Source organism: Amphiura filiformis, chromosome 3 (assembly GCF_039555335.1).
Source record: "Amphiura filiformis chromosome 3, Afil_fr2py, whole genome shotgun sequence".
Lineage (NCBI taxonomy): Eukaryota > Metazoa > Echinodermata > Ophiuroidea > Amphilepidida > Amphiuridae > Amphiura > Amphiura filiformis.
In genome coordinates, this window is record NC_092630.1 from 69,090,509 (window position 1) to 69,114,471 (window position 23,963).

Here is a 23,963-nt window from a genome sequence, read left to right on the forward strand (position 1 = left end):
TATCACATCACTGCAGCTGTGAAACATGAACATCTCATTTGCTAATTGAAGCCACATAATGTTTGTAACATGCATAATTGATTGTTTCAATACTCTTCCTATACCTTTGTACAGGAGCCAAGCGTTGTTAATCCGTGATGAATCCACAGTCCAGTAGCGTATACGTGAAAACAAGGTTACGCCTATCAGTACACGTGATCGCCTGGAACTTATACATAAACACTCTTTTATGTTGGAGGCAACAGCTAAATGTTGGAGGCAGCAGCTTTATTCTTTAGTTTTATTGCTCGCTTTATTCTTTAGTTTTATTGATGATATAAACAGAGAAATCACCGATCTTCTTGTAAGGTTGAGTGGCAATGACAAACGGACATTCCGAATGAAAGAATCATGTGAATTAGACAATCTTTAGCTTGTTTTTGTTGTTGAAAGTGATTCAATCATGTTTTGCCTTGTTTATCACCGTTTTCTTTGCGAAATTTAATTATCGTTGTTAAATGGTGATGAACAATGGTGAAACATGATTGAATCCCTAAATACACTTTAATTTATTCCCAAAATGTCATAAAAAAATGCTAGGATCATGAAATACTCATTTAAAAAACTTTTGAAAAATGCACACACAAATCTGTCACTAGAGATAGATACCTGAAATCTGTTCCCTCAATTGTGAGAGTAGTTCCGCCCCCTGTTCCTCCTCGTTTTGGTAATACAGATATAATAGTAGGGGTCATGTCCCTACGATACTGCCATGCACTTGAAGAAACTTGCTGGGCCTGACTGGCCAACCTGACCACAATGTCACAATCTAGAGTATCAGTAGTATCTGAGGAACAAAGAATGATAATGAAATACATTAATTTGGTTATATCATGTACTGAAAAATGATAAGGTGATGTTTCATGTGATATCAACTTATATGTAGGAACAAGTCATAACCATATGAATACATGTTTGATGTGTTTATGATACAATCGCATGACCATTTATTTATTTATTTGTTATTTATTCAGGAAATTCCATCAATACAAATGTACTGGTCTCCCTGGAAGACCTGATTTTATATATATATATACATAAACATGATAATAAGAATATAAGAAATATATATTACAAAATGAAGGAATTAAACATGATACAAAACAATATATAGCTCAGATTATTATACAAAACTTATAGACCAATTGCATTCCAGGGCACGGTCTGTCTACATGACAAACAGTGCAGGTCAGTCAGGGTCAGAGGACAGTTGCAATCTTTATAGTTACACCCCCTCAGGATATTACTTTACATAAAGCAAAATTGATAGATTTCCACAGCGCCAATTAATCAACTGATGTACAGTCATTACCCTCTAAATAGTGAATATTATGACATCTAATGAAGACCACAAAACTGACACCGTTTCATACAGATTTTGGTTTTGACAGCAATTTTATTGGATTTTGTATTTTTATGTAAGAAAACCAGACACAAAAATTGTATTTTCATAGATTTACAAAATATCTTTCTCAACAAGCAAGACAAAATCATTAACATTTGTTGACAAATTAATCAGAGCCACCTTACAAAATACATTATGTACTTCAACCGAACTGAAAATCAAGAGACATGAATTACCCACCTGAATTGCCAGGCACATCACACTCAATAGAAGTAGCTGTGATACTCAGTATAGGACATATGTTGTCACAAACATACACTGTGGTAGTTGCTGCATCACCGAATCCGATACCTTCAATTCTCAGAGTACGCCCTCCTCCAAAGCTTCCTATACATCAGCAACAACAAAAACCAAACTAACTTTTAACTTAATTAGCTACAAAATGAGGGAAAAAATCTTTCATACAGAAACAAACATCATTATTGATGTTTTAGGAGGAACATTCAAGTTCAGAAAATAAATTGTTTGTGTTCGTCTACCTTATCCCAAATATTTTTTTATTTTTGAGTGTCTTGTCTGTCTACATTTTAAACAGGATAAAAGAACTTACATGATTCAAAATGTTAAGCTGTTTTCCCCAACATTGTACATAATTTAACACTATTCAAGAGCTACAAGTGAATTGTATACCATACCTGCACTTACTAGAACGTCAGATTCTCTCCGTCGTCGTGATCCAGCTAAAGTATAGGGGTAGAGTAAACAGTTATTGCAAAATTTTAAAAAACTCAATTATCACACATCTTAATAACAGGAGGAAATATTTGTCTATCTGTTTTGCCTGTACCTGTATTTTAAATTGTAACACTTGATTTTAGCAATTGGTCTGTAAACACATATCATTAAGAAGACATTGCTACAAATTTCTCTCGCCTGTGGGCTGGTCTGCCAAATTCTGTTAAGGATCATTTAATCTTGGGCATATGGGCACAAAGTATTTTAATTCCAAATTATTTTTTATTATTTATTGTATAGGTTTTCTGCTCTCAGTGACCTACTTTATCTGTCTTCATGTCCTGTGTTGGTATGGTGGGTTGGATGTGTGGAGGTGTTTTATGGTGGGTTGGGTTGGGTTTGCCGAAGTCAGAAATGACATGTCTGACTGGAAGAGGTCACTGATCAGATTTCCATCATGTTTGAAGAAAATTAATATCCTAAACCAATAGGGTTACTCCTTTAAGGTAAGATAAGGAAAACAAATTAACCAAAGTTCTTACCTGCACTTGGCAATGTATTTGTGATGCTCAGCTCATATTCAAATTGAATAGCAGATGAGGCATATCCCATTCCTTTCACATGCACATCAACAAGGTATGTTCCTGCAGAGTGCACCCCAACAGCACATACTATACTACTCAAAGTTGAGCTACTCACAGCACACTCCACTCCATCGATAGTGACAGTAATATCTGACATGGTATCACTGAACCTGGAATTAATAACATTTAGAAAAAAAACAATGAATCATGGTGACATTTTATCCATTAATGAGCCAAAATAATGGCAGTATTTTTGTCACATTTGGTCATGTAACAATGAGGGGCTACAGGTACTGTAAAACAACCTGTATTTTATGGTGGCATTTTACACCAAATAAAGTCCCATCATAATCAAGGAAAAAGCATGAATTTCGTCTAGAAATCAGGTGAGGTCTTTCTTTTCGTTTGTACCCAATCTATACGGCAGCCATTTTCGATGATCATGATTATGGAGAAAAGGAGATCGATACTTCAATTGAGCACTCTTCTTGTAAAAGGTGTGACGGTAAACCAATTGACCAAATCATCCTCTTTGACCAAGTCCAATGTTGTGCACAAATTAATCTTCCTGGTTCATGTTTTTCTATTTTTGCTTTGTTTCTTTGTTCAACATTAACTGCATTTAATATATATGTAAGCTATTTCATTTTTGCAAAAAAATTCAAAACATTTAATTCAGTGCTTTTAGACTAGTGTTTTGGCCAAGGCCAAATTACAGTAGCTAAATTATAGTAGCTATATTATCAAAAGTTCGTTTATATTATGCAAAGAGTCCTTTGGTTATTTGCAACCTTCGCACATATGCCAGTGATTCTGTAGACTCAGGTGGCCAACCTGGAAAGAGGACAGGCAATTAATTGAAATTCACATTGTACACTTTAATTCAACCTGCGCGCCCCAAAAGTGTATGGAGCTGTAATGTAATTGACCAGACAACACAATATTGTATCCATGCAATGTATCTGAACTTCTGTGAAGTACGCACACAACTCAACAATGTCTTTAAGTATTAAATATAGTATGTATAATTGTATACAGGCAACCTCTTTGAAGTCATTGAATTTCAACTAAACTGTGATTGTATTCCTAACAGACTCTATAATTTAAATTCCTCAAATTTTGTTGGAACCAAATCAGACGCATAGACTTTCTGTTGGTAATTAGAAAGTACAAAATGTATAATATGACCTCAATCTATGACATACTGTTCTGGACTAAATTAAAAGAAGAGATCAAATTAAGTGACTAACCTGGCACCCTCAATTGTGACAGAGTCTCCACTTTTACCATTGGCTGGGGTCACGGAGTCAACACTTGGGGTAAAATCGGATGAGTATTGATATGTCTGTTCCGTATAGCTGTGAATACCTGATGTCACTTGCAGTGGGTATTGTCCCGAAGTGCCCTTTGCTGGTGTGATACACTTCACTTCTGATATGGTAATACTTATTATCTTACATTCGTTATCATCTATTGTCACCAATGTAGAATCTGAGTGAAAACCGTTACCAAGGATAGTGACCTCTTGACCTCCTTTTTTACTACCAATGCCTGGTGTAACACTGAATATATCATTAGAACTCAGGATGTTCTTGTGGCTGCTATCAGTGAAAGAGGCCACTCCAGTGGGTGAAATATTAACAGTCATTATAGCGCTGCCAACAGGTACATAACCGACACTGCAAACAATCTCTGTATCAGATGCAGCACTGACTACACAATCTACTCCACTAATAGTGACTGTCACATCATTCATGGTATTTGTAAATCTTGACCCAGAGATGGTTATTCCAGTAGTGGCACCTGATACTACCTTTGGATTCACATCGCTTACGGTTGGTGTCATGGCTGCACTGAAAGTAAAGTCACAATTGTTGGGGCATGTTCCTGTTGCACCATTAATGTTTAGTGACAATGGATAAGTTCCTGGTGCTACTGCTTTTGATGTCGTACAAATTATTTGAGTGTACGTGACAGATGTGATGACACATACTGACCCAGCTATCCTAACAACTGACCCATCAGTTGAAAACCCATCTCCTGATATGGTTATTTGCGTTCCACCTTCCACTGATCCCTCAATAGGCGACAATGATGTAATCATAGGCAGAAGTGTAAAAGTATAACTAGCTGCATCTGTGCCATTATAAATGGCAAGGCCACGGTTAGCAACGTTCAAGGAAACAAACTGTGTAAACCCTACCACAGGTGTACTTTCTATGAGAATGTTACATATAATGACAGTAGAGCTTGCACTGGTTGGTTGACATGTATGGTCTCCTACTTTGACTTCATTTTGACAAATATTCTCTCCAAACCCTGCGCCATGGATCTCAATCGGTGTGCTGGAGTTACCCCAGTTTGGCGTAACACTCTCTATGACAGGTGTTGAGCAGGTGTCAAATTTGAAGCTAAATAGTTGAGAGTTGACAGGTGATGGTGGCGTTGTGCTACAAGATGATATTAGGCTGGTGTCTGGTGTACAATCACCAACAGGAGCTACCACAACTGAGAACAAACAATTATTTCAAAGTGTTACTATACAAACAACAGTGTTAAGAATGGAAAGAGAATCATTTCATAGTCAGGATATAGACTGCTATTTTCTCCACTCTAAATTGGATCCATATGACTCTACTACCTTTTGAAAACCAGGGTTGTTCACCATATCAAAATCAAATTTGTCCCCTCATCCCACATAACGATTTATTCTAAAACCCCAAATCTTTGTTCACTTCCTACCTGTCTGTGACATATCATGCTCAGCACTATAGTCTCCAACCATCACATCAACCTTTTCAGCAATGGCATTGTCCTTGACATTGATGATACCCTTCATATACAATTCACCTATGCAAACTTCTATAGCTTCACTGCTATAATAGTATGTACCAGGTGTCTTGAAAGTGAAACAGTACGAGCCTGTGGAAGAGATTACAAAAATAAATCAATTTGTGAAGGACATATAATTATCTTTAAATAGGTCAGACAAAAACATTTAGAAGTTGAGGACACACATTTGAAACAGGTCAGAGAAAAAACACCCTACATTGATTTCTTCTTCTTTGAAATACAGCACAACATCCCATTGTGGAACTCGGCCGGAATATGATGGGCTGCAAAATTATGTGCTTAGTCCTTGATGTTAGAGTCTAGTGCTTTGATGATACTGCTATTTTGAACTGAACTGAATGGGGTAATGTAATACTTGTTATATGGGGGGGGGTGGATTTAAATTCGGGTTTGGTATTCAATATACGACAATGATGAGCTAGATCTTCTGGTGATCCTCTGGGCTGGATGCAGATACATTTGGACCGGCAGTAAAGGTATGTCTTTTTGAAGAATGCGTAGTTTTGTGATCCTTGTGAACTCGTAAATGTCATCTTCCGAGAGCTAACTTTCTAAAAATAGCCTACCTTTAGGAGTTGGTGGTCCAGAATTGAACCCTAAGCCATCATAAATGACATCATCAGAACTAGCTGTTTCATGTACTTTAAAAAATTTTCCTTCAACTGCAGCAGGCACTGACCACCACCAACAAACAGTCTCTCCAACCATTATGTCTTTTTCAACTGGATTCCAGCGATAACCAATTCCAAATTCTACAAAAACATGAGAAGAGAAAGGTAAAAAGTACATTCATTGTTTCATTTGTTGTATTCTGATTTTTGGTAATATTTTCTTTCCTCTATAATAACAACAATAAAAATTAAATCTAAAACTTATGCCAGTCTTTGAATTTGACAACTATTAATAAACTCTGTGTATCACACCACAAATGAGTCCCAATCAAATTGCTTGTTACATGACATACGCACACATGCGAGGAGGTTATTGATATACACCAATGACTAATTTTTATTATCGTTATAAAAGAATAAAGGTACAATGACCATGTGCGTGCATTTTATGGGCTGGAACATATAACACCCATGCAACCCATAGAGTGTATTTGCACATAGACTGTTGGATTTTATCAAGGGCAAAATGTAAGTTGTGATTGAAATTGTTTAATTTAACACATTTTTGCTATTTTGAGATGTGATGAATTAAAAGTGACAGTTATGATGAATTTGTTTAATAACTTTGCATTAGTTGTCTGTCGAGCATTGTGAAGAATCTTAAAATTTTGCTTTGGACCTCAGAATATCCCTTGGGGCATACCTCGGGCTGCGAGTATATGCCTCAGTTTCTAATATAAATTGCCAAGTTTTTTCACAATGCCCTCCAAACAACTGATGTACAGTTATTATTAATCTCTAATTATTGTTCAATAAAATAGGATATAGGGAAAAGGTCTAGGGCTTCTTACCTTCATGTATGCCCTGGTTAGATATCCTATGTGTCTGCAATGCTCGCTTGGTAACACACACAATCTGCTCATCAATGAGTGGTGTTGTGATCTCACATTCTGAATTCCCAAATTTTACCTTCACAAGTGAACTGTTGGTTCCAAACCCCTCACCACTAATCGTCACCGTGGTACCGCCAAGAACTGAACCAGTGTCTGGACTTACTCCAGTTATTTTTAGCTTGAAGGTAAACTGGCCAACTTGACTGTGTAAAATATAAATGTACAAAATTGTTACTCTTAAAGTTCCTAATTCACATTTATAACCTCAATGTATGTGCTTCCCAATCATATTGCTTCTTACCCAGCCAACACACTACGTTTTCATGACGTTCGCTGACATTGTACTTAGGTTGTAATAAGGTAACGTTGCACAGTGACATATTTACAACATTACTTTAACGTACCTGGACACAATTTTAAAAATCCTTTATGAAACATTCGGTAATGATGTGGTATTTACATCTTAAACATGTATGTACGGTAAGATAACTTTCTTTAACTTGTTGTTACAATGTTCGAACGGTCTTAATAGGGACATCTGAATAATACGCTCACAACTTGATGTTGAAATAACATCATAATGAAGCTTGAAATAACCCTTTGAAACAGATTGGAAGCATGGAGAAAAGCCTACTACGGAAATGCACACATACTAAATGACAATCACATTATTTGTTACTATTTTTTGTGCTCTATATCGGTAAGCATGAGTAGGGTTTCCCTAGGAAATTCAGCATCAGAGGGCAGAGCTCCAACCTTTGACTGCCAGTCAGGGGGTATTTAAGGTATATTACACATTTCCTTCAGCTTCAGCTGGGGTATAAGTTGGGAGAAATGAGATATATCTTCCCCCAACCTTGTCATACATATTGACTCTTCCAGAGACATATCAAATCCATTTCAACCCTCAAGTTTGTCTTACCTAGTATCAGCAAATCCCTTGCCAAGAACTGAGAGTTCAATATCATATTGTCCTGGTGTATGGGCTGGTATATTGCAGCTGATTTCTGTCGCAGACTCAGCTATAATTACACACTCTGTTCCACTTAATGTGACTTTATTCCCACTGGCAGCAAACCCAGTACCTGTTAACTCTAGACTTCCACCACCTGCATGGTCAAAATTAAACAGCACTGAAAATGTTAGTTATAATCACAGATGACACAGACCTTGAGCTGAGTTGTAGTGTATAATGGAGATGAGAAGATGATGACAGGACACATAGTAAAATACAACAGCAGCATTGATTTCAATTTGAAAAACTAAATATTCACTTTATTTATTTGCAAGGGAAGGTTTGTCATAGTGAGCCTTCCATTGAAGGTCAACCAGACAAATATGACTGATCGTGCACTGTTTTATTCTCCTGTGGTATTCATATGAAGTTTCCTCTTGTATCATTAAATTTATCCTCAATGTGTTTTTTTCAGTATGCATTTCTGTATCTTCCTCTTGATACTATCTGCTTGGGATTATAAACTACAGGTTGATGAAAGTGGTGCTTGGTTGGTTAAGTCGAGTCAATATTAGTAAAACAAACCGCATTCTGGATGATGAGGTTTATTCTCGAATGCTTGAATTGGGCAATTGTCATGTCTATTACATAAATGTGTACATCCATATGAAAACGATGCACCTGTCGACTGCTACCTGTGTCTCATTTTACATAATAACTAGGAATAAATACCAGACTCCTCTAAAGTGGCGGTCACTTCAAATCATCACCAAGTCACTAGTATGTTTAGGAATATGTTTTCTAGTCCTAAATCAAGTGATTTCGGTATGATTTGAGGTGACCTCTACTTGATATAAGTTTGGTATTTATTCCTAGCTATTATGTAAAATGAGACACATGTAGCAGCCGACAAGTGCATCGTTTTGATATGGATGTACACAAATGGTTAAATTGTTCCATGGATCGATGCATGGATTCTGGGAAAAAGACTGTTTCATGATGGAAGTGAAAGGTGTTTCATGATGGGTAAATTGGTTGCTATGTTCCCTTCTTTCCCTACTGGTTTGGCTGGTTCTTTTTGTTTGATGGTTGGTTGGTTTGTTAAAACTTAAATTACCTTCAAATAGAGCAATCATATTTAATACATACCTAGCACAGAGCTAGATGTTGGTGACATTGTTGTAATATCCGGAGTCAAACTGCTTGAATACGTATATGATCCCTCTGATGTTAATGTATTACCATTACTATTGGTTATAAGAACACTGCCAGTTGATGTGGCACGCTTCTTACGGCTTACTGGAGAACCCTGCAAAACAAATGAAACGACTTGAATTAGACTTCAGTGGTGAAATAAAGACAAATTTATGCAAAATCAGTAACAGTTTATTATAACATTCAGTATACCAGTATATGACTGTTCAAAATCATTTAAGTGGTTTAGGATACACTGGCATAGCACCATAATGATCCTAAACCGATTTAATTTCACAGAAGGGATGAAATATATTAGATTCTTCATCCAGGAGAATATACAGCTAGTTTAATTTGATAAAGAACTATGAGGAATCAAAAATGGAGCACATTGTTTTGAAATATGTTTTATGTTAGTTTGTGATCTATCAATACCATCCATAAAGCACAGAAAACCTAGCTCCAGCATTTCTACTGTTACACAGTGATTTCCCATCATGGGTGTGTCCCTGATTGATGGTGTTAATATCAAACCTATCTCCAGCATGTCTACTGTTACACAGTGATTTCCCATCATGGGTGTGTCCCTGATTGATGGTGTTAATATCAAACCTATCTCCAGCATGTCTACTGTTACACAGTGATTTCCCATCATGGGTGTGTCCCTGATTGATGGTGTTAATATCAAACCTATCTCCAGCATTTCTACTGTTACACAGTGATTTCCCATCATGGGTGTGTCCCTGATTGATGGTGTTAATATCAAACCTATCTCCAGCATTTCTACTGTTACACAGTGATTTCCCATCATGGGTGTGTCCCTGATTGATGGTGTTAATATCAAACCTATCTCCAGCATTTCTACTGTTACACAGTGATTTCCCATCATGGGTGTGTCCCTGATTGATGGTGTTAATATCAAACCTATCTCCAGCATTTCTACTGTTACACAGTGATTTCCCATCATGGGTGTGTCCCTGATTGATGGTGTTAATATCAAACCTATCTCCAGCATTTCTACTGTTACACAGTGATTTCCCATCATGCGTGTGTCCCTGATTGATGGTGTTAATATCAAACCTAGCTCCAGCATGTCTACTGTTACACAGTGATTTCCCATCATGGGTGTGTCCCTGATTGATGCTGTTAATATCAAACCTATCTCCAGCATTTCTACTGTTACACAGTGATTTCCCATCATGCGTGTGTCCCTGATTGATGGTGTTAATATCAAACTAGCTACTGTTACACAGTGATTTCCCATCATGGGTGTGTCCCTGATTGATGGTGTTAATATCAAACCTAGCTCCAGCATGTCTACTGTTACACAGTGATTTCCCATCATGCGTGTGTCCCTGATTGATGGTGTTAATATCAAACCTAGCTCCAGCATGTCTACTGTTACACAGTGATTTCCCATCATGGGTGTGTCCCTGAATGATGCTGTTAATATCAAACCTAGCTCCAGCATGTCTACTGTTACACAGTGATTTCCCATCATGGGTGTGTCCCTGATTGATGGTGTTAATATCAAACCTATCTCCAGCATTTCTACTGTTACACAGTGATTTCCCATCATGGGTGTGTCCCTGATTGATGGTGTTAATATCAAACCTATCTCCAGCATTTCTACTGTTACACAGTGATTTCCCATCATGGGTGTGTCCCTGATTGATGGTGTTAATATCAAACCTATCTCCAGCATTTCTACTGTTACACAGTGATTTCCCATCATCGTGTGTCCCTGATTGATGGTGTTAATATCAAACCTAGCTCCAGCATGTCTACTGTTACACAGTGATTTCCCATCATGGGTGTGTCCCTGATTGATGGTGTTAATATCAAACTAGCTACTGTTACACAGTGATTTCCCATCATGCATGTGTCCCTGATTGATGGTGTTAATATCAAAGGTGCACCACATACATTGCTATGCAAATGTGGATCTATGGGATGTATCAAATTTTAATACTATTAGCAAGACCAAGGATATTTTTGCTGATTTTGGGGTATGTTTGTGTTTGAATACACACAAAATGAATTATGGACTGCCCAAAGTTTATACTCCTTTGCAGGTGCAAGTATATCCATATTTGGTGGCGTACTGAACACACACACTCATCATGAACCAAATCAATAAAGAGTTTCAAGCATATCTCTGATTGGGATAACTTGACACTAGTAGTACTATTCAACTTACCTGTATTTTCACAATGGTACACACAATCTGGTCATATGTGATAGACATTATTATACAATTGTGACCATCAACCTTGATGGTCTCTTTAATGTCTTCAGGTACATCACTATTGCAGGAGCAGAACCCATAACCTGTCACCGTTAATTCAGTACCACCTAAAAATTGAACAAAATCATTTGTAATGCAAGTATTTATATTGGATGAAGTCAGCATGGTCAAAGGAGTTAAACATGTTCTAGAAACACTTAATGGTCAGAATTATTCAAACTTAACCCTTGTATCACACTAAGCAGTCACTACCACTTTAGCGGGTTTTTTTGCCCTATAGATATAGATAAATAAATTTGATTGATTGATTGATTGATTGAGATACTGTATTCAATACACTGTATCAAGGAAAGGCAATCCAGTACATGGTTAGTGTGAACAATCATCAAATACACTGTCCCTCGTTTGTGATTGGTTCTGTTGGTTTTGTTTTAAAATACACGCTACATCTTTCCGAACTAATTTTGAAGATATCCGACTAACTGCTGAAACTGTAGGTAGTAACAGATATATCTTAATGCTAAAAAAACAGATACTCACCAGCTGCGCTTCCACTTGGAGGACTAACATCTATTATATCCCCAGTGTATTCAAACATCACATCTCCTGTTGCTGAGAACAAATTATACTCCATTGTTGAGTTTTGTTTATGTAATACTAAATCACATAAAGCTTTAGCATCAACATTTTATGGATTTGTTAGCACTTTATAATTTTTTATAATTATTATGTGACCTCATGAAGCAAACGGAGAACAATGTTGTAAAAGGTCAATTTTAAGATTTCTACAATGATGATTAAGCACTTTCATGTGATGCAAATGCCATCAAAATATGACATAATAATGCCCAGTTATAGTTGAAAACACTTGAGTTTTTAAATAGTGAAAAACAAATAAGGATTTGTATGGTAAATCAATTGTGATGACACTGTGCTCACATAATGACAGATATTTTTACATAAATTTGCATTCCTTTGTAGTCATGTAGAGTAATGTGATGGCCAGTACATATGTGAGGGCCCAGGGGTTATACCAGGGGCATGTCAAGAAACCTTAACCCTGGGGTGGCTGAGAGTGCACCCAAGAGGTGTGTGTGTGTGGGGCGACTAAAATGTGCCAAAAAATTGACCAATTTGTTTTAGTGTATACCCAGGGCTTCTTCCCCTAAAGCTACCCCTGGGTAGCACACATCTACATACTCAAGTTTGGTTTGGGTACACAGGTGTCTTGCTCACAGAATCTGAAACTGGATCCATCGCTTAACCCATTTTCAAGAAAATTAGGATCCAAAGTTCACCACAAATTGAAAGTTTTTACCAAATGTCCACAAATTGTTGACAAGTTTCAACATTTTTGTAGGATATCTTTGAAAAATATGAGGACATTTTGAAAAATTAACTTAAAAGGGGACATTAATGGAAAAATTGTAATTTATACTGGGCCCTATTCACACACCCATAAGTGTGAGGAATATAAAAACTCATGTACTTACCATTTGAATGGCTAGCTAACCCATCTGGTGACACGTTGACAACAACCTTGTAGCTCCCAGCAGCACCTTTACCGACAGTACACTCTATGGATGATTCTGTACTTACCATCTGAATGGCTGGCTAACCCATCTGGTGACACGTTGACAACAACCTTGTTGCTCCCAGCAGCACCTTTGCCAACAGTACACTCTATGGATGATTCTGTACTTACCATCTGAATGGCTAGCTAACCCATCTGGTGACACGTTGACAACAACCTTGTTGCTCCCATCAGCACCTTTACCAATAGTACACTCTATGGATGATTCTGTACTTACCATCTGAATGGCTGGCTAACCCATCTGGTGACACGTTGACAACAACCTTGTTGCTCCCATCAGCACCTTTACCAATAGTACACTCTATGGATGATTCTGTACTTACCATCTGAATGGCTAGCTAACCCATCTGGTGACACATTGACAACAACCTTGTTGCTCCCATCAGCACCTTTACCAACAGTACACTCTATGGATGATTCTGTACTTACCATCTGAATGGCTAGCTAACCCATCTGGTGACACGTTGACAACAACCTTGTTGCTCCCATCAGCACCTTTACCAATAGTACACTCTATGGATGATTCTGTACTTACCATCTGAATGGCTAGCTAACCCATCTGGTGACACGTTGACAACAACCTTGTTGCTCCCATCAGCACCTTTACCAACAGTACACTCTATGGATGATTCTGTACTTACCATCTGAATGGCTAGCTAACCGATCTGGTGACACATTGACAACAACCTTGTTGCTCCCAGCAGCACCTTTACCAATAGTACACTCTATGGATGATTCTGTACTTACCATTTGAATGGCTAGCTAACCCATCTGGTGACACGTTGACAACAACCTTGTTGCTCCCAGCAGCACCTTTACCAACAGTACACTCTATGGATGTTTCTGAGGCACTTGTAACATCACAACCAACACCTCCCTTTTTGACTTGGTTGTCTACCATGGTAGTGCTGAAGCCACTCCCATATATAGCGATTGATGTACCATCATTACCTGTCATTGGATAGGACATGCAAATTAACATGAAATAATAAACTTTGCTCTGTCTGCTAACCACAATAAACAAAAAAAAGGATAATCGGTTGATAATAAATTATACAGATCTCTGCATCTTTCATATTCCATTGCATGATCATCAGGCAGTGGCTGAATGTCACTATTCTATAGTATGGAACATCAAACATCACTGCCTCCAATGAAAACTATTTCCCTGCCCTACATACAGGGTGTCCCTGAAAGAACTGTATTGCCGGGAACTGATTTTTTTGGGTACTTTAATGCATAAACCAAACGTAACTAAATAACTGATGATGTTAAGGAGCTGTCACATACTTTTGACAATTGACCATTCCGTTTTTGAAATATAAGAATTTTACTAAACTCCCTCATTCTCAAGCCTTTCCACGGAGTCAATATCTATCAATGACAACAGATGCATCATGCGCAGTGATTAAGCCATCTTCATCTCAAAGCCCTTCCCAAGATAAAAACCTACTATGGAATGCAGTTTTGATTAATTTTTATTGATTTTTTTTACAGCACTAGTTTATCAAGAAGAAGTTAGTTTACTGCAAATTGACCGAGTAATATTTTGACACAGTACGGCCCTGGATATTAATCATTTAACTAACCTTGTAATGGAGTGACTGCAGTCACAGTTGGGGTGTAAACTTCAGACTGGGTGAATGCACACGTCCCATTACACAATGATGCAATCTCATTAATAAATACTTCAACCTTTGAGAGAAATTAGATAAAGTATTAGTAATGGTTGAATTTTTGATGTGAACAAATGTGTGCGGGAGGTATAATCTCCAAAGTCAAAGAATATTTGAGGTACTCGATATCCCAAATTTGTAAAATTACATCAAGTTGGTAATATAAGTTGTAAGTGTATATGTGGGGAGACGTGTTATGTGTATGTAATCCCCTTCCAACATTTGACATTCCAACCAGGGAACGTTCGTCAAACCAGGGATGATCTCCAGTTCCCAAGTATCTGTAATTGACTGTAAATATCTAAAAATACATTTGAGAGTGTGTCCCATGTGATTGTTACAAAAATAAGTTCTTTGTTGATAGATTAAATTTCATACAAATTTTTTTAAATAATTTTGGTCAAATGTGTGTAAAATCAAAACATTCTCGCTCAGTTGGTCAAAATAACAAATGCATATCCACCTTCAAAGGTCCAGGACAGAGTCCCCGTTTGGTGTCAGATACCTGTATGGATGGGTCATTGTGTGTGCAAAGTTATATCATTTTCCACCAGAACAATAAACAAACACAACTGAGTAAGTATTGTCTCATTGGCTACCAATCGTCTAATTTGTGATTACCTGTGGAATGTCATACATTAATCGTAGAAACTCTCCAGGTACAGGTCCTAGGTATGCGCCCTCTTGCTTTCGTGACACAGAGATATCTACATTATTGCCAATCATCGTAGAATCATCCACCTAAAACAGAAGTAATAAATATACATATTCTGACTGAAATTGTTTACCAGTAAGCTGGGCACTAAAGTCAGTTTATACATTTGCAACATTTCTGCAACATTAGATGAACTGTACTTTGATCAGCTCGTAATCGGCGGGCCTTATAACATCGCGGATTAATATCAAAATATTTTATTTTGGGAATTGTCTTGTGATGTCTCGCCAGAAGCATCACAGATTATTAATTCAAGTCATATACTTTATCTGCTTTCTTTAACACACAAAATATAGACCAGACAGGTCAACTAATAGCACTCTTAACATGGGTCTACTTTTTCGCATAGTAGTAAAAGCCTAACATTTCCGCCTATTACAAGCTGATCAAACTATAAGCCTCAAATAAAGCTAATCATTTGAGCAGATAAATCACAGCTGAGAACTGAAAACTGCAGCGGAGAACCAAAGCACAGTGTCAATCCTAAGTGCACACAATCATAAACATCACACTCTGATACTGTCCTTAAAAGCACAATTGGATCTCTTTTCAAATGGCCTGCAGATAACCACACTTGGGCTTCTTTTGTAACTATAGAGATCATGTGGTGATTTTTAATAATTTTCTGATATTTTGCAGATTTTTAACTATTGTTGCAACTACCCTTAGTGTTTTTTGCCAGTTGCCTTTGTCTGCCAACCATGCATAATGCTCCCCAAATTGAAAAAATGCAGTGAGTGCTGTTCTTACTAATCAATGACACACTGATCGCCACTCATTTTAGGGGAGTGGAACATGTCAGGGTATGCAATTTCATACTATGTAATCTATTTGAATTTGCACTAATTTAATTCAATCATGAATTTCTTGATAATTTTTTTGTTTTGGTTTCACACATCAGCTAACAAAATTCTCTTTATGTTGTTATGTTGACATAACTTACATCAACAACAGAACTAATGCATTGACCTGACCTTTGAACCCTACCTGAATGAGTGGTTGCCTCCCTCCTCCTCCCTCCTCTTGAGGTCCATTCAACATCCCATGTATAGCCAGAACATTGTCCAGATCTTACCACAGCCACAATTCCTGTACCAAGCCTTTCAATTTCATTTTTCATTTTCTTAGCATCAGCATTGGCTGGCACTGAAAACAAAGACATCGATCATGACAGACTTAATTTCACCAAAGAGTTTATAACAAGGGAGTCAGGACTGTTAATCCTGTGCAGTATACCAAGTGCCATTTCCATAGCAGATTTAATATGCTTTCAGTTAGCCCTTTTTTCGAATAAAAAACCCTGACAATTTCTGCATATAAATGTATTTTGGGCATTTTCGAGAAAATCATTCCATTTGATTACAATTCTTTTATGCTCTAATATTTTCTTTGATAAAAAAGGATTGGTTTTTGTTGGAGTGAAGCTGCAGCTTTTTTTGTAATTTTTCATAACTTCCAATCTCATCTGTAAATATGTACAGATTTCCTCCATTTCTGCAAAACAGAATCCAAATTTCATTTTTACTTGGCCTACAACAAATAGAAAAGATATTACAATAAGATTGGTCCTGCGCTGCCTGTCATCTATCACACAGTAGAGGATAGTAAAATCTAAAATTCCTATCGTTAATTCTCATTCTTATTCAGTTAAATATCATTTTAATAACTGTTTTAAGTTACCGTCATGACTAAAACTCCCCTTTTTCTGAAATGAACAAAACTTGTTTGCCATTTTAGTTGCGCGCAATGCGATTTCGTTTGTGTATTATTATAGCATGCGGCATGCGCTACATACTTATGCTTCCACAAGCATCTTCCATGACAATGTGATTGCTGTCGTCTACCGTGTGATAGACGACATGCAGAAACCAATGAAATTCAGCGCTAACAATCTAAACCATCCACAGACTAAGAATGTAAATGCTGTCTATTGTATAAGATTATCATGTTCAAATAAAACCAAAATAGCATACAAAACAAACTCATTTATTTTTCGCCCATACATTTATCTGCCAAAGTGTGCTTACATTATCTGCACTGTTTAGCATACAATGCATCTGCTACTTCAGATCTCACACCACCAAATCAGAGTCCCATAGAGATATGTGCTAAATTTGCCTTAAGAAAACGTCATTTTTTCTTCACAGGAGCGACTCAGTTTTAAGCGACAGCTATGATGGTTAAAATCAGCCCTTGCCTGATCCCTCTGGCTGGGAAAAAATATAGGTTGACCGTCATTATTTTTTACGACTAGCCATCTAAGTCTACGATGTCCGGGAATTGCCTATTTTACAGGCAAAACCATGCCAGTGTTTCTGTAAAGAAAAGGCTGCTTAAAATCATTAAAAGTTATTTGATCTCGCCCATCTGTGGTACACTTGCAGGAAATAATATTACTAATCATGACCAATCCAAATTTGGCTAAAATTATGCAAATTTCTGCTCATTTTAATGCTTAAATTGAGAATACATGGGTTTTTCTAAGAAGTGAAATTAAGAGCTGCGATATAATTCTATTTGGTGGTGTGAAATCTGAATGATCCAACATGTTTCTGATTGTCCTTAATTTCAGACTATTTTAATCTAATTAACTTATTTTTAGCATAATTTGAGCAAGAAGCTGGTTAAAAAAAATTTCAAGCAGAATCATTGTGTCTCTGACATGTGCTATCTACTGAAGATAGCATTGTGATTACCAAGTTAAAAGTTCACCAAGACTTAGGCTTTCAGAAATTTACAGTCAAGAGGGACAAGAAGCCAGGCAGACACACAGAAACAAAGAAGAACATGTCCACAATGCCTGAATTATAAGTGTTGAATTATATGACCTATTAGTGAAATCTTAAGTCTACCCCCCCATAAGCTTACCTGATCCATGGGCACATTTTATGAGCTCCAACCAGTGCCCTAGCCCACGTGCCACCATATACTGATGTCTTCTCCATCTGGTACTGAGTCACTGCATACCATCATGATTGTAAACATTACATGGGTTACCAGTAGTGGAATCATAAGCTTAGCCTACCCCCCCCCCAGACACACACAAACCGTAAGCTTACCTGATCCAGGCGCCTATTTCATGAGTTCCGACCAGTACCCTAGCACCATACTGATGTCTTCTCTATCTGCCACTGTGTCATTACATGCCATTGATGATTTAAGCTTACCAAATATTATGATTGTAAACATTGCATGGGCCAAAGTCACTCTCTGACTTAAATGGAATCTTTCACTCAAACACACATTTCGGGTCAAAACTCACCTTAGCACTGGTATATTTGTAGCAAATGTTGCAGTTCTCTTCAATTTTAGCCTTTAATTAACATCACTTCAGTCAATGCTCTTCTTCGGTGGATGCAAACTCAAATTTGGAACAGGGCTAACTTGCTCAATCAAAAGTTGAGACTCACACACAGCTCCATTCAGATCTCACACCACCAAATCAGAGTCCCATAGAGATATGTGCTAAATTTGCCTTAAGAAAACGTCATTTTTCTTCACAGGAGCGACTCAGTTTTAAGCGACAGCTATGATGGTTGAGATCAGCCCTTGCCTGATCCCTCTGGCTGGGAAAAAATATAGGTTGACCGTCATTATTTTTTACGACTGGCCCTCGAAGTCTACGATGTCTGGGAATTGCCTATTTTACAGGCAAAACCATGCCAGTGTTTCTGCAGAGACAAGCCTGCTTAAAATCATTTTCATTTATTTCATTTCGCCCATCTGTGGTACACTTGCAGGAAATAATATTACTAATCATGACCAATCCAAATTTGGCTAAAATTATGCAAATTTCTGCTCATTTTAATGCTTAAATTGAGAATACATGGGTTTTTCTAAGAAGTGAAATTAAGGGCGCACAACGATATAATTCTATTTGGTGGTGTGAAATCATAAGTGTTTATCCAGGTTTTTATCAATCATCAATAGCTTTCAAAATGGCAATTAACAAACCTTTCACCTGCTTTCCGTTCCACTCCAATGTGAAATAACCTGCCACAGGAGGGCTAGCAGTTTCCAATCGTTCAACATTGAACAAAACAGCGCCCTCACTATTCTTTTTCAGATATTTCACCTTGTTGCTGTTGGCATTATCACTCCCAGAATGCATTTGTGCACCTTGGATACCAATCAATGGGAAGTTGTGCCCACACTTAGCGGGTGTCATGGTGATTGTAAAGTTGGAGACAGATTTGGTTACATGGACATCGGCTACCATGATGCCATTAAGGTTGGCTGCTGGTTGACGATGCCAATCTGAAAGGGGAAAAGAAGCTGATTTACATCCATTAACAAATAAATCTAATTAAATTTGATTTAAAGGGACCCTTGAAAGGAAGCTATTATTTGGTATCAAAATAAAATAATAAAATATAGAATCACTTTTGAAAACAATAAACACAATTTTCCTATGGTGTGTTCATCTAAATCCCCCCTGCGTAAACATTGGCAATGCAGTATTTATCGCCTTACCAGATTCATCAAGGGTTGATTTGCCGATGTACAGGTTATCAATAAAATAGTCGTCTTTCATATTCCCTTTGAGCTGTATCCGTAAAATGCGGAATGATGAATCATCTGCCTTCGAATGCTTCAACGATATGATATCATAGAGATTGACACACCTATAGCTCCACACATTAGAGACAAGAAAACCTCTGCAATGGAATACAGAACACTACGATGCGATGATCCGTAGTAAAATATTATCTAGCTATATTAACCAGTATAATGATAAAGGGGGTAACCCTACTTATTTAGAAATTAGCTTTCCTTTAAACTTACGTAAATGTCAAATATAGTCCCCTTAGGCTTTATGCATCCATATACAAAAATTGCAAACAACGATAGTATGCTGTAAACTACTTTAAGTTAGAGTTAATTTTGAGAAGTTCACTTACGTCTATAGAAAGTGTGCACGTTGCAGGTATATTGCTGCATTTAATTATAGAGGAGTATCAGCAAGCTGTTACCAGTGCAACTAGCAGCGTAGCTTACTGAACAGAATATTCGTGCATCTACGGAAAGTGAAATTCCTGGACCTATACTACAATTGCGCTAACTTGGTAACCACAAATCAGTGGATTTCTGACGATTTAGTCGGTAATACATCGATTTGGAGTGTCAAATTTCATGATGGTAATGAGAAAAATTTGATTTGATATATGATACAAAAACTCATCAACAAAGTAATAACGGGGTGAAGAGACTGTCGATAGGGTTACGGACCTTTAACCCTTTAAGCTGCTTTTTGGCGAGGGGGAAGGAAAGAAGGAGGAAAGAAAGAAAGAACAAGAAGAAAACTTTTTTCTCGGTTGCGGTTTCGAACCCCGACCCTTCGGGTGCCACGCCTGTGCACTGGCCTACCTTGCCACAGGGGAGTAGCTTGCTCGGCCAAGCTTTCCATCCCCATGACACATGGGATACCTGTTTGTGCCTACGCTTTCTGAATTGTGGTTTTTTGATGTTTAGTAAGGTTAGGGTTAATGAAACTTATTCACTAGAGTAAGTATACTTTTGTAAGTCCTGCATTGAAAATCTAGTTTTTGTGAAACTAACCAAGAACTTGCAAGAATTTCACTGCCTACATCATAGGACATGACGTTTGCAACAGACTTAGACTTACCCTTCAATGTTAAAGATATTCCAATAGTAAGAATATCTAGTATTTGATCCACTATTGTATATTATAGTGAATTTAGCAGCCTTGGCCAAGACTCCTCTGACAGCAAAACACATCTACAAAGAAGAAATGAACACCATCATCATGTGATTATTTAAGGGGCATCATACAGTTCTGCATACATTATGTCTGCTAAAAAAATGAACATTTTTAATCTTAAATTAAAATAATTTAGGTACATACATTTGGGGGAGGTGTCTTTTTGTGAAAATGTGATTACTGTGTTATTATCTAACAGCCCCAGTGCACCTTATTAGGCCAATGGAACTCGATTATTAGTTTCCGAGTGGATGTTTGAAAGAAAGGACAAGGTCGCTATTTCATTATTCATTATTTGTGACCGTCCACCACGAATGAGCCGTAAATGTCCTCAATTGTATTCTGAGTTACAGTGTAAAATGGGCATGAAGGTCATATTCATAGGTATTTCAATTTGGTGCTACGTGTATCTCATTAAATGAGGTACACGTAGCACCAAATTGAGGTACCTATGAATACGACCTTCATGCCCATTTTACACTGTAACTCAGAATACAATTGAGGACATTTACGGCTCATTCGTGGTGGACGGTCACATTTGGTCTCTTTTCATTATCCATTATGTCAACAAAATCAATGATTTTATGAACAGCTTTCTCCAAATTTAGGTACCACACCAGTACCAAAGTATATTGTTGATGAAAGACCATCTCAAAACAGGTATTAATGCTTAGATCATCTTTACAGACATTTTATTGAGAAAAGATTTGAATTTGGTTTTATTAAAATGAAAAGAAATGGGCAATTTTTGTAATCACTAGAAACATGATGAGGTAGGCCCTAATCCTTAAATTTCCATTATTTACTACATCCTCTACCCCTACAACTAAGAAAAACTGCTCATTATGATCAGCAGGGGATGTCAGCCATTTTGAAAGTATCAAATTTGATTATTTCCATCTCAATTTTCAGATAATTGACTTTTTAATGAAAATAATGAAAGTTTTGGTCAAATTGAAAAGGTGACGCGGGCGGTCAATAGGAAACTAACAATCGAGTTCCATTAGCCTTAATTTCCCTGCACTTTTGGATGATAATATAGGTATTAGCATTTTAATTTGAAAAATCAATATATGGCCATAGTTCTAGTTTTCATACCCTGCAAGAACACTTGCCTGATCTCATTGTGGACAATATGCATTAGGTGTCACTGGAACTGGAACAGATAATAGTGGGTTGAAAAAAGCATGTAGCCAGGCTTTTGTTCACCGGTGCAACATGGCATTTTCATACTGTTTGTGCAAATATACTAGAATATTGGACAAATTACTAAAGTATATACCATGACGATATGCACTAATATATATTTTCCATCCCAGTTTTATATTAAAAATATTATTTTATGCCACTGTGTTGAACCCTAAAATGTTTGATTATAGCGGTGTTATAAACAAATGCATCCATATATGTGACCATAAAATGTCAGCAGAAAGTGTTTTGAGATATGGTACATTGAACCTCTCAAAACAATAAAAAGCAAAGCATTTTGCGATGCTTTTATTGATATTTACTACCTTGCAAACAAGAAACAGGGATATGTAATATGTCAATGTAAAGATTATTTTGATGAAAAGTTGCCTGTCCAATATCTCCACCAAAGTGAAAATGCAAACTTTACAGCCCATTTGTAGCGGATTTGTGGTGGCCGGTCACATATGTACCAGAGAAACAAATTGGGATATGACAGCTCATTATAAAAGTAATAAAGTATGGAAGCCGCCATTACCCTGCCATCGCGTAGGCCTGGAACACTACCGCGATTTCTCCCGGCTATATCGCGTCCGTGCTCCGCGTTCAAGTCATGAAAATTACCCGTAAAATCGGGGCTTGCTGCATCCACGGTTAGACTTTTTCAAGCCTGCTACAGTGCATTTTTTTTAAATGTTGAACAGCTTTTTTAAATACTTTTAATGATATTTTTAGTGCATCCATGAACTTAATTTATCAAATGCATTAAATCAAACAGCAATCCCACTATCCGGGCTAAGATTTATACAAGAAAAATACTGTTTCAATCATGAAAATTAACCTAAATTTCGCGCCTACATGTAAGACTTGGCGATAGTCTATTCAGATATTGTTGTCAAGCTTGAGGTGATTGACCCCCGATGATTGACAGTTGGAGACGCGTACTGTGCACGCGATACTGAATGTGTAGCCATGGTAGCCGGGTGCTAAAAGCCCAAATGGCGGCCTCCATGCGTATACCAGGGGTACTAAACTGGAAGCAAAACAACAGCGGGAATCGTTCATTAAATCGACGTGGGAAAAGAACAGAAGGGATCAGTGAAATTTACTGTCAGCCCTCTGTATGTACCTTATCAGCCATGCCAAAACTAATGGGCCCTGGGTTTCTATTAGCACCGTCTCTGATCTCTCCTGCTTCGTAGATTTTCGTTGGATTCTTCAAACATGTTCTCCCACAGAATGGTTCCTCATCCATCACTCTCTTTCCTGTTAACTTGCCCGTTGGCTCATTCTCAAAGTCACTGAAGAACAAGCCTGACTGTTGCGGCTGTACACACTTGATGCTGAATAAATCAAGTAAGGCATCTTGGACCTAGGACAAACAAAAAATGAAAAACAAAAATTGTTGTTAATCATTCCAAAAGTTATACTGATTACTGGTGTTTTAAATACATTATGTGGCATCATTAAGGCCACAGATTATCCCTCCTAATTGGAGCAATAAATTTAATACATTCCACTAAGGAAAAAATAGTTGTCTTTTGATATATATTATTCAAATTCATCACATGTACAATATTATACAAATATTAAATATTTATATAATATTGA

At 37.2% G+C, this 23,963-nt stretch overlaps 2 protein-coding genes and 1 long non-coding RNA gene across 3 annotated transcripts in view; all 3 read right to left on the minus strand.

Moving 5' to 3' along the window:
- Positions 1-13,695, minus strand: part of LOC140147459 (fibrocystin-L-like) — a 38,236-nt gene extending 24,541 nt beyond the window's left edge. Inside the window, 13 exon segments of the mRNA XM_072169237.1 lie at positions 649-826; positions 1,625-1,771; positions 2,662-2,873; positions 3,954-5,211; positions 5,446-5,625; positions 6,123-6,308; positions 7,019-7,263; positions 7,983-8,169; positions 9,165-9,324; positions 11,410-11,564; positions 11,998-12,063; positions 12,951-13,034; positions 13,587-13,695. Coding sequence (XP_072025338.1) covers positions 649-826; positions 1,625-1,771; positions 2,662-2,873; positions 3,954-5,211; positions 5,446-5,625; positions 6,123-6,308; positions 7,019-7,263; positions 7,983-8,169; positions 9,165-9,324; positions 11,410-11,564; positions 11,998-12,063; positions 12,951-13,034; positions 13,587-13,695 — 3,167 coding nt within the window.
- Positions 13,696-14,640: 945 nt separating this feature from the next.
- Positions 14,641-16,455, minus strand: LOC140149034 (uncharacterized). The gene is made up of 3 exons (XR_011858549.1): positions 16,430-16,455; positions 15,349-15,468; positions 14,641-14,746 (listed from the first exon to the last, which is right to left on the minus strand). It is a non-coding gene; the product is annotated as an uncharacterized lncRNA (long non-coding RNA).
- Positions 16,456-16,460: 5 nt separating this feature from the next.
- Positions 16,461-23,963, minus strand: part of LOC140147460 (fibrocystin-L-like) — a gene marked incomplete at its 3' end in the record, with an annotated part of 86,734 nt that continues 79,231 nt past the window's right edge. The window contains exons 17-21 of the mRNA XM_072169238.1: positions 23,482-23,724; positions 21,069-21,181; positions 19,916-20,100; positions 19,397-19,699; positions 16,461-16,588 (exon numbers count right to left, since the gene is read on the minus strand). Of these exons, the coding sequence (XP_072025339.1) occupies positions 16,461-16,588; positions 19,397-19,699; positions 19,916-20,100; positions 21,069-21,181; positions 23,482-23,724 (972 nt within the window). The remainder of the gene's footprint in view (positions 16,589-19,396; positions 19,700-19,915; positions 20,101-21,068; positions 21,182-23,481; positions 23,725-23,963) is intronic.